The sequence below is a fragment of the Cajanus cajan genome, chromosome 6 (assembly GCF_000230855.2).
Source record: "Cajanus cajan strain Asha chromosome 6, NIPB_CcT2T_4, whole genome shotgun sequence".
Lineage (NCBI taxonomy): Eukaryota > Viridiplantae > Streptophyta > Magnoliopsida > Fabales > Fabaceae > Cajanus > Cajanus cajan.
This window is the reverse complement of record NC_138522.1, coordinates 22,699,539-22,710,875: the sequence shown is the minus strand read 5'-3', so window position 1 is coordinate 22,710,875 and position 11,337 is coordinate 22,699,539. Positions and strand designations below refer to the sequence as shown.

Below are 11,337 nucleotides of genomic sequence, written 5' to 3'. Positions count from 1 at the left end.
TTCCCACATATTGAACTCACATTACCTAACAACTCCCACCTATTAAAAATAAATAAATAAATACTTTCTACTTTTGCGTGTTGGGTTCGAGTTGCGAGTTTTTCCCCACCCTGGTCTCGCAACCTTTGGTCACAGTTGAAAGGAAATACGCGACAACGACAACGGATGGTAATGTCGATTTTAATACGGTTAATTTTGAATATGACTGCAATGCCCCCAATGACTGGATCAGGTTACACAATCCAGCAACCTTATCCTCAGAGGGATCAAAATTGCCATGTCTTAGAATTTTGCTGCCAAAAAATACCTGAAAATAAGAGAACAAAATAGAAAGAGAGGAAGGAAAGAGAAATGGCAACAAATTTTCTCTCAACCGCTAACCCCTTCGTGCCCTCCTCTTCCTCAACACGTGTTTACTACAACCCCATCAAATGCAGTGTGAAAAGGGAATTGACCCTCTGCAAAGGATGCAACCCACATTCTCCAATTGTGACAAAAAGAGGCTTGTCCATCAGCTTCCTCACCAGCTTTGTGCTTTCATTGGCTGGTAAGAATGCAAATGCGAATGCAGCAATACTTGAGGCAGATGATGATGTAGAACTCTTGGAAAAAGTAAAGCGTGACAGAAAGAAGAGACTTGAGAAGCAAGGTGTCATCAGTTCTTCCAAACAAGAAACAGGTCCACTCCTCAACACATTACTCTTTGCTTTTCACTTCATTGTTAGCTCAATGTGCCACTCCTGTCACTCCAAGATACCCATTTATCCTATTACAATGTCACCAAAAACCAAGCCTTTTATTCAGTGGTTTGGTTGTAAGGGGTCGATCTGGTGTTATCAGGATTGATTTCTATAATGTTAAAATAATGCTTGTCAGGAAAAGTCACCTGATCACATATTAATCTTTAGTTATGGCGAAAAAAATGCAAACAATATTCTCTTTTTAATACTATTTTTTTAATATTTTCTTACCATTAGTTAAAAATCACAATTTTTAGTTAGTTTAACTACTAAACTAGGAACGACTATTACTCGTTAAATGAGATGCACGCGTACAAAATGTGGTTCTAATAAATTTTAAACTTCAGTCAATAATGAAGAGAGTATAAGATATAGTGTCGTTAGTATTCCTCTTACTATACTTGTTACTATCTATCGAATATTAAGATAATTTTCATGGTATTTTCCTCATTCTAATGTGCAATTGGGCAAGGTTCATATTAGAATGCAAATAGATTTATAGTGATAGGTTTGAGAGTCTGCACTCTGAAGAGGCTATATTGCTTTAATTTATACCATAACTTAGGATTTTGAATCAACAAATTTGGCTCAAAATATTAGTTTGTACTATTGTGCGTTTTGTATCAAATCTGATTTTGGATGACATGTTTCTTTATTAATTTGTCTGTCTCTGCGGAAAGCAGATAAATTTGTCAATTGGGCGAAATTTGAGCATTTGCGGAGGCTAGTTGAAATTTAATTGTCTGCTTTAAATTTATTCTAACACATTTACCTTGCTCATTACATTATATTTGATACCATCCTCCCCCGTGTTACATTTAACTTACAATGTTTTCATCTTCAGAAATTGAATACTGTAAAGATGCAAGTTCTTTGTCTATTTATTGGGCTTGTTCGTAGGCTCAGGCTCAGACTTAGTAATGTAATGTAATACAGCTGAGATTTAAAGAGAACACATTACACTAGGCATCTATTATTTCTTATATCTGTAGGCTCACACTTCACTTTCATGATTTCATATGAACTGATTACCTAGTTGAAACCATCAGTTATGATACCATTTGTAGTGTTATAAAGTATGTTCATCATTTTGTTTTAATGTTGTGAGATTTTGATTGTATCTTAACATAGTCTCCTAGGTATTGTGATTGTGATTATGCGAATTTGGCCTCTCGGATTCCATTTGTGCTACTTGGGTCCCATGAGTTTTCTTTCATTTACAATTAGGTCCTTCAATCTTGATTTCATCCGATATTAAACAAAATTAGCTGACGTGACAAATTGAGCATAACTTGGCAATGAATAAATACAATGTACTAGCTAAAAGACAGAATATTTAAAGAAAATGATCTAAAAATGCAACTGTATTGACTTAATTATTGTGTTGAAGTGCGTGAGGGTAAATTATTATTTATATGACAATACTGTCTTTCCATTCCGTGTAAATTAATGACTTAAATATTGGATGAAATCAAGAAGAAAGGACCTAATTGTAAATGGGAGAAACTCGATGATCCAATTTGCACAATTGAACCACAAGGGTCAAAATTGAACAATTGTGATATCCAAGGGACTAAAAATGCAATGAAGCTCATTATTGTTTATGGATGCCTTCTACGAGGCCAAGCTCCAAAAGTGACTTTACTAATAAAATTGAAATTTGTAAGCAGGATATCTTCAAGATCTTGTGTACAAGCTAAGTGCAGTTGGTCAAGCACTTGAAAAGAATGATCTTAGTGCAGCTGGTTCTGTCCTTGGGGGAGGCACTGATACAGAATGGGTCCAAAGAGCTAATATTGCTTTCAATAAGGTTTGTTTGGTTCCTGAGTATGAGTGATATGACTGTATCCATTAGGAATAATATGTGACAAACTATCTGCAAATTACTCTAGAATAAACCATCAATTTAGTCCTTAAAGTATTATCCTCTCCGAGATAGTCCTCAAACTAATGAAATTATATAACTAGTCCCTAAAGTATTGAATATCCATCAATTTAGTCCCTCGGTTAATATATCTCATTAGAATTGAGGGACTAATGTAAAGAATTTTTTAATAGTTGAGGGACTATATAGCATAATTTCTGATACTTTAATGATTATTTACATAATTTCAATGGTTTAAAGACCACCTACGAAAGAGGGTGATACTTTAGGGACTAAATTGATGGTTTGCTCATTACTCTATCAATCAGGTACTGGCGGATGTTTATTTCCTGCATATGTAAATTCTAGTATTGCGTCAACAAATTTTGATTTTTCAGAAAAGGAGGATACTGTGACCTCCATTTTCAGTTTCATGCGTTAGATATTGAAACACGTTGACTAGACAAATTCTAAAGTGGTACTCCATGAGGGAATGAATACACTAAAGACTAGAGCACACTCTATAATCTTCTTGTGAATGTTTGAAAACTTAGCTTACTGCATATTTCCATGTTTTCAATCTTTCTCTAACTGCCTCTGGAGGTTTAGATGTCTCAGTTTCTATATAACCTTTTAACAGCTGAGCTCCAGTCCAGAAGAGATGACGGAGGTGGACACGTTCAATTCCTCATTAGCTTCACTGATTTCATCAGGTGTGATGCATGTATTGTTGTAAGAATCAATTTCGTACAAGATATAAAAAAAATGTTTTTGTCTTCACTGATTTCATGAGGTGTGATGCATGTAATCTTGTTAGAATCAAACTCAAAAGATAAAAATAAAGAACATGTTTAGATACAAGTTTAAAGAGACTTTTAAGAGCTTCTTTACAAGAAAATACTCTTTATTTTCAGTAGAAAAACTCTTAAAAGTCATTCTAAATTGTATCCAACCAAATTCAAATGACTATGCCTTGTTTACACAAAATTTTACATTATAGGACCTGTTTAGGTAAATTTCTTCATAAACACTTTTAAGATAGAAAAATAGGGAGGGAAATGAAATAGAATAAGCTAAAACTAGCTTTTGCTTAAGCTATTTTCTAGAAGTTATCTCCTATTGATTTCTCCAAAATCTTATTTTTAACTCATGAATAAGTTAGTTTTAGCTCATGGAAGAGCTTATTTTGATTTTCCATCCTTTTTTTCTTCTTTTGGAAGTGCTTTTTGAAAAACTTATTCAAATATGCCCATAGTCAACAACCAGAATTACGATTAAAATATTGTGGCTTTTGAGGTCTCTGTAACTGCGGTCATATTGGCAGCACTTGCCTGAGATTTGAGTGATCACAGAGAAATTGCAACTAGAACCATAATTTAAAGTCATGCAAATTGACTATAACAATTTGTGAACGGAAATCATCCTGTGCTATTATTGTTTCATAGATATGCTCTTCTATTGATAAACTTGGGAGCATATGCTGACACTTTTCTTTTTTAAGCAGTTTCTAAGAATGATGTTGAGTCCTCAAAAATTGCCTTTGTCTCTTCGGCCACTGCATTTGAGAAGTGGACTTCCATGACAGGGCTTGCTTCTCAGCTTAAAGGGCTTTGAGGAAAACAATCTACAAGAATTATCATTTCCTAATCAATATAGAGAATTCCATGAGTTTTCCTACTCATGTCACCTATTGGGTGTCATGGAGCATCTACTTAATAACGATCAACAAGCTCATTCTTTGCTAGGCTAAGCCCGGGTCACTGAAATTTGTAATTTTCATGTCATTATTTAATGACATGCTTGTTATTTTTGCTCACCTAACATGCCAAATGAAAGGATTTAAGTTACTGTAGATAACTATATATTAAATCTGTCTAGCACCTGCTGCGGTGCTTCCCTTCGATTCTTTTATTTTATTAATTTATTCATTTTTTGTTTTGTTTGTGGTCTAGGAGGATGGCTAATGCTAATGCGATTAGATTAATCTCATCAATGTTTGAAATGTCATCCCCTGTTTAGGTGTCTGCCTTTTACCTACTGAGTATTGCAATCCACATGGTACTGTAAATAGATTTACACTAGCAATGAACCGTCCCTTTTTGGGGAGGTACTTCAATGAATGAGATTTGGATCATCTCTTTTCTTTCCAAGAATACAGGAAAAGACAATGTTTACAAACCAAACCAAATCTAATTCAAACGACCTATTAAAATTGGTTTAGTAAATTCATTACTTGATATATCAACCAAATTAACTGTAGTCCTTTAAGTTCTCAAAATTTATCTTTCTCAATCCAGCCATTTGATCAACCATTTCTTTTTAACTTTTACATGTATGTTTTAAACTCAAATATTTGGACCTTTTCTTTGTTTGTGTTTTCATTTATTTTGTATTTAACTTAATGATATTTTTGGTAAAATTAACGAGATTATGAAATTATAATTGTGAAAAACAGTTATATATAAATTAAAAATAATATTAATAGTTGGATTTATTTACCTGTCTAAGATCATTGAAGATTAAAAAATTAGTCTGTGGTAATATTAAATTAAAAACTTCAGATAATAAATAATATGGGGAAAAAATAGCCTAATTCAATGATTCAAACCATATAAATCCAATTTTAATCAGTTCATTTGGTTTACAGTAAACTAAAATTAAATTTGACCGATATAAACTTTATTTCACTCTAAATTTAAATCAAATCAACTTGTAAACACTACTAATAACAGTCACACGACTTTCAGCAACATAACTAGTGAATGAACCCCGCCTGTACCTGGATAGATTTCTAACAATCATGTACAGTTATAGTTGTTTGTGTATTTCATAATTAATCATTATCACGTGGCTTAAAAGTGAAACATAATCCAAATCTATGAAAAAGATGACTTCCATATGCACTGTTCTTCTGCCTGGACCAAATTACTTGACCAGACATATCCACGATAATAGCTTAGGAAGCTACCGTACATATGATTACAGGTCCATATAACATATCTTACAACATAATGTTACAACAACAACTAGAAGCTACACTTCTGTCCAAATACACCCATGCATGGTACATTATAGGGCTAAGCTCTATAATTGTATATAGTTGTTTCAATAAACAATCAGATAAATAACAATAACAAAAACTACAGTCATCTTTAAACAGATCTAAAGGGGTCAGAATGAGAGGACAGATGCCAAGAGCTTATTAATCTATTCTCTGCTCCAAGCTTTGACCTCACCAGTTCAGCTCCCATGATTGCCATTTTCGGTCAACTCTGCTTCAGTCTTCTTATTTATCTCATCAAGCTTGTGATGTTCTTCACTATTCACTTTTGTTCCTTCTATTCCCTCAACTCCTTCAAACTCTCGAGTACTTTTGATGTGTTCTTCTTTATTCACTCCTTCCACTTCAACCGTTTTGTCAGCTGTAGTGCATGTTTCCGATTTCTCTGGCTCCCCAGATCCACGATATTCTTTTGACTCTTCCTGTGGTTGCCCAATCTTTTCTTCGTCTTTTCTCAGAGAAACTTCAGAACCCTCAGCAACTTTGTCATCAACTTTATCTTTCAATTGATTTGGCTTTCCATCAGCAGCATTGGATTTTTCCTCATCAATAGGTACCTTGACATCTTCTGCTACTTTAGCTTCTCCAGAAGGAGTGGATGTATCTTTTCTCAGAGAAACTTCAGAACCCTCAGCTCCTTTGTCATCAACTTTATCTTTCAATGCATTTAGCTCTGCATCAACAGCATTGGATTTTTCCTCATCAATAGGTACCTCGACATTTTCTTCTACTTTAGCTTCTCCAGAATGAGTGGATTTGTTGATATCAGTATCCTCCACACTCTTGTCATCTTGATTTTCCTTTACAACATTCTTTTCCTCTATATTTTTATCATCCTTAGTATCATCAGTTTCTTGCATTTCTGCTTCCTTTGTCTCCTCTTTCTCTTCCCGAGAAGTTTCCTTTCTTGAAACTGATGATCTTCTACGTTTCTTTGGGGGCTCACTTTCTGTTGGAGGAGCTGCCTTTGCCTTCTCACTGATTCTTGCAGATCTTCTTGGGGTCTCACCAGTGCCCCAATCAAATTCTGATACAGCTGGACCTCCAGGGTGTGCTTTCAAATATTGTTCCAGCTGCTTCCTGTTATTGATCTCCTCTCCTGTTGGTGCAGTGAACACAATCTCATTTTTCTTTGGGGTACCAGCTTTCTTTGGGACGAACTGCAATGAAAAACAGTATATGATTTGTCAATAGTCTTATAACAAAAAGCATGCAAGAAAAGAACCATAACATACAAAATTTTGGTTGAGTTGTTGACTTCTTAAAGCATTACGAATAAAGCTCTCTCTAATATTTGCGTATGAAGATCTTGCAAATAGAAAGTTATAGCAACATATAAGATATGAAGAGCAAATCCCTTGAAAAATTATTGTTTATTGCTCGACTATTTTTTATTTTTATTATATTTAAAGGATATGCCAACCACATTGTAGAGATTTCCATGGTTTTACCAGAGCTTGATCTAATTCTTGATTTAATGTTCAGTCTCAGCCAATTATATATAAATAAAAAAAAGGAAAGAATAAGTGATTAAACTAAATTTCATAGAAATGCGACTTAAGTTGTATATTATATGCCAATTTCCACCCATCATCTCTTTTATCACTTTATTTCCACATCATAAACTGATAAAAGCAATATCTTGCCTTTACTGGGTTAGAGTCATTTATCCATGAACACTAAAAAGGTTCCTAGTTAAGCATCATTGGCTCTTTAAAACTAGCAGTTTTTACTATTGAACTCCAGGAAAAGACATGCATGGAATGATGGAACTAAATTAACCTTGTCAAGTTGAAGGCTTTTCTTTACCTCTTTAATCTTTCATTCAGGCAATACTTGTAAAAGGTTAATACCCATCGAATGGTGTATGATAGGAACTAAGTATTTTACCATCGATATATAGGGATAGACCCCAATTTGGGACATCAAAGCCACTAAAAAAACAAAAAACAAAAGATAGAATAGAACACTGCAAAATTTTAAGGGTCTGCAAAAACCTGCTGACCCAAAGGCTCCTAAACTCAATGATTGGATGTCCTCACCCCTACCCTTCCCTCCCTCTTGTCATTTGCTTCTAACATTTTCCCTTCCCTCCTACCATCCTTGTCATGTATGCAAAGTTGTTGCAATTACAACCTAAATCCCTATTCTTCCCTATACCCTTATTTTCCAGAAGGACTAACATAACAATGCAAAAAAGCATGCAAAAGACTAAGATATGAAGATATCCAAGGCTTGCACCATGAACAAGAAACAAAAAATAATTAAATAATGTACACCCAGACTCCATATGAAGTTACAAATTATTTGATAATCTTGAATTGCAGTAACTAATAATGTCAACAGCATGCAGTCCCATAATTTTTCAAGATAATAATACACTGATCTTCTGCAAATTTACATTTACAAAGCATATACATATATCCCCTCTAAATTTACACAGTTCAAAGATTGAAATTCATTGTTCAGGGGCAAGTGTTTTCCAAATAGGGTTATTGTACAGAACTTGAACTTTGAGGAGCTTGATCACTTGTCCACTAGATTCCTATATATATATTAGCATAAAGACATGCACTCTGTCCACATTTTTTTTTTTTGGGTATGATGAGAAGAATGAGAATAATTAATTTATAACATACCACTACTTCAAACATGAAACTGAAATTGGAGTGTACAGTTACAGTGCTTCAAGAAAGGAGACTGTGTCAGTGCAGTTACAGCACAGCTGGAAGGGCAAAATGGGTCAAGAAATGTGTACACTAAAAGTTGATTGTTATAGATATAGAATATAGATTATTATTACATATAGTAATGGCACATATTGTAAGATGATGTAATGGATGAGGCTGTAGAGATACGAGAAGTTCTTGAAAACAATCTACAAGTTATATGTCAATAAATAATCAGCATATCATCATTTTACAGTAAAAAATTGCATAAATATGAGTTAAATATTTTTCCATTTAAAATGATGATGTCGACTATTTATTTGCTTTAGTCTAATACAACTTGTTCAAGAGATAGAAATCCCAAGTCTAAAAAATTACATGATTTTAAAATGACGATGTCGACTATCAGTATGGCAATACATGATTTTATGATAATGTAAGAAACATCACAATATCAATGTGGCATACAGCAACCCTAAAAAATTTAATCTAACTAATTCATTTATGGCATGAAGCATTAAAATATCAGACTATCAGAGTCAAAAAATGGCATGTTGAATGATTGGATGCCCAGTAAATTTTTCAATATTAGTTCCATAAAGGAAACCAGATAATTGACTCACTGTCATAGGACTTGCGTAACATCTTGCAGTCATAAATTATGAATGAAAAATTCTGTTGCATCCAAGACAGTAAATGATTCATGATATTTTGTGTCACTTTACATTTTGTTTTTTCCACCTCTTTTGAGAAAAAAAAAAGAGGGGGGGGGGGGGGGGGGGGGGCTAGGAAAAGGTTCTGATAAATAAAACAAGACATACTCTCAGAAGAATGATAATCAGTAAAAGATATATTGGAAAATATAAAAAGAGTGTCATTCACAAGCTTGGATTCATCTATTACTATGTGGACACCAACTTAATAAAAGAGCAGATCTAGAGTAACACAGCTTCACAAATATTTCCAGCATAATCAGTCATGCAATGTATTCAAAACAACTAAAGTCAACACCAGGAAGTGTATGACCTGCTGAATTATTTGATGCCCTGTTATTCCATGTGAGATCTATGCTAGAAAAAAAATCAGATGATCAGCTCAGTATAATAGAGCTAGTGAAAATCATAAAAACATAACATTAAGAACCACACTCCTCTGAGTTTCTGAAATTCTATTCTACAGATTCATCTATTATTATAAAAAAAAAGCAATTTTCCTGCCAATTGGTACACATTGAATGTTTCCGGGAGAGGGGGGGGGGGACACAAACAACACGAACCATCCTTCTAGAAAATACATTGAATGCAATAAACACACACTAGAACAAGAACAAAATATAGAAGAAGAAATATCTAAATGTCGTTTGTAGTATGTCCACACATGCCTCCTATTAAAATGATAACATAGAACGTTGCCACAAAACCAGTCATAAATACATAACAATAAATCAAATTTCTAACTTCTTGTAACTGCATCCCTGATTTCAAGTTAAGATATTTCAATATTGAATACATGTTAAATATACAATCTAATAAATATAAATCCCATGATAAACCCATATTACTGGATTAAGAAAAATACAAAAGCAAAGTAAGTCAAAAAAATAAATTCAATATATGGCGTCAGTCCTACATATATAGCCTGAAAAACTGAGCACTCCTAATTATAATTCAGACGACAATGTTATCTTGGTTAAATCCAATCATGAAAATTCAAAAAAAAAAAAAAAAAAAAAAAAAAAATCTCAGGTGCAAGTAAACAACCCATCCGAACAGAAAACGGCACAATCTCACAATTCATTACCAACTTCGTGATTAATGAAAATATTCCATGAGACCCAATAGAAACAATCAAAATTCAAAAGCCAATTCTGGACACAGAAAAACATTGGACGCGACCACAAAACCCTAAAAGCCACTTGACAGTTGACACTCGCCCGGTAGATGACTTTTACGGATAAATTTCACGTGAATTTCGAAGCACACGCAATGAACATGACACAAATAGACGAAATCTAGCAAAATGCACAAAAAGCCCTAAATTACGTATCGGGAACGAGGCTCAGAACACGCAGCGGAGAACGAAAAGCGCGAGAATAAAAGGGACCCACATGGACGCGAAACACAAGAAGGGCGACGCAAAACCAAGCAATTAAGATAACTTAAGCAGCGAATTCTGTCACGAAGCGAAACAGTGGAAGCGAAAGAGTGAGAAAGTGAAAGGAGAAAAGAGAAGAAACAGTGACGAACCTTCTTCTTCCAACCAGGTGGAGCAGGTAGCTCCAAAGAGAAAACCTCCTCCACCGCACCACCCTCCTTCTCCACTGAGCTTGCCATTTTTCACCTGCGAAATTCAGCACCAAAAATTTTCCATTATTTGGTTTTTAGAATAAAAAAAATATCGAAGAATATGAGAAAACAGAGAGGGAATTAAATAATTAAAAAAAAACTAACTTTTTTCTTGTTATTGTTCTGGGTTTCTCTATTTGGTGTGTTCGAGTGAAATTGGGAATGGAAGTGATTGGTTTTGTGTTTGAGGAGGAGAATGAAGAGACGAGAAGAGAAGAGTAGTTAAGAAGAAGAGGGTTGGGAGTTAGGACACGTTGAAGAATCGCCAGAAAAATAAAAATGTGGAGAACCTCTTCAGGTCGATTCCATTTGTGTGTTAGTTGCGTCACGCTGCTTTATCATCCTGCCACCTGTCCCCTTTTCTTTATTATTATTATTATTATTATTATTATTATTATTTTTATTTTTTATTCTCTTATCAACATGTTATTGGTTCATTTCGTACCTCTTGATTTTTTTTTAAAATAAAATAAAAGTCAGCCGTTAAAAAGAATTAAGTGTTAAGTAGTTGTATTGTAAAATGTAATTTTTGGGCTATTTTTAAAAGTGTAAATAAATTTACAAAAATTAGAAAAAGAAAATTAAACAAAAAAAAAAGTGAAACGGGAAAAAAATCGGTTGTTAAGTAGTTTAATTAAATGATTAAAATTATTCAAAT

General features: G+C 33.8%; 2 protein-coding genes across 2 annotated transcripts; one reads left to right on the top strand and one right to left on the bottom strand.

Annotated features, from left to right (window-relative positions):
- Positions 1-243: 243 nt before the first annotated feature.
- On the top strand, positions 244-4,505 carry LOC109793374 (thylakoid lumenal 16.5 kDa protein, chloroplastic). Its single transcript, XM_020352835.3, has 4 exons — positions 244-679; positions 2,411-2,550; positions 3,245-3,317; positions 4,109-4,505. The coding sequence occupies exons 1-4, from the start codon at positions 352-354 to the stop codon at positions 4,216-4,218; spliced, it is 651 nt and encodes a 216-aa protein (XP_020208424.1). The 5' UTR covers positions 244-351; the 3' UTR covers positions 4,219-4,505.
- Positions 4,506-5,481: 976 nt separating this feature from the next.
- LOC109793377 (uncharacterized) lies at positions 5,482-10,976 on the bottom strand. The gene is made up of 3 exons (XM_020352837.3): positions 10,785-10,976; positions 10,581-10,674; positions 5,482-6,825 (listed from the first exon to the last, which is right to left on the bottom strand). The coding sequence occupies exons 2-3, from the start codon at positions 10,665-10,667 to the stop codon at positions 5,845-5,847; spliced, it is 1,068 nt and encodes a 355-aa protein (XP_020208426.1). The 5' UTR covers positions 10,668-10,674; positions 10,785-10,976; the 3' UTR covers positions 5,482-5,844.
- Between the last annotated feature and the right edge of the window lie 361 nt (positions 10,977-11,337).

Bases quoted from the DNA above. Each gene is read 5' to 3' on its own strand.
- LOC109793374 (XM_020352835.3), top strand. From the start codon at position 352: ATGGCAACAAATTTTCTCTCAACCGCTAACCCCTTCGTGCCCTCCTCT. The intron at 2,551-3,244 runs GTTTGTTTGGTT...ACCTTTTAACAG, and splicing joins CTAATATTGCTTTCAATAAG to CTGAGCTCCAGTCCAGAAGA. The intron at 3,318-4,108 runs GTGTGATGCATG...TTTTTTAAGCAG, and splicing joins AGCTTCACTGATTTCATCAG to TTTCTAAGAATGATGTTGAG.
- LOC109793377 (XM_020352837.3), bottom strand. From the start codon at position 10,667: ATGGCAAGCTCAGTGGAGAAGGAGGGTGGTGCGGTGGAGGAGGTTTTC. The intron at 6,826-10,580 runs GTTCGTCACTGT...TTTTCATTGCAG, and splicing joins CACCTGGTTGGAAGAAGAAG to TTCGTCCCAAAGAAAGCTGG.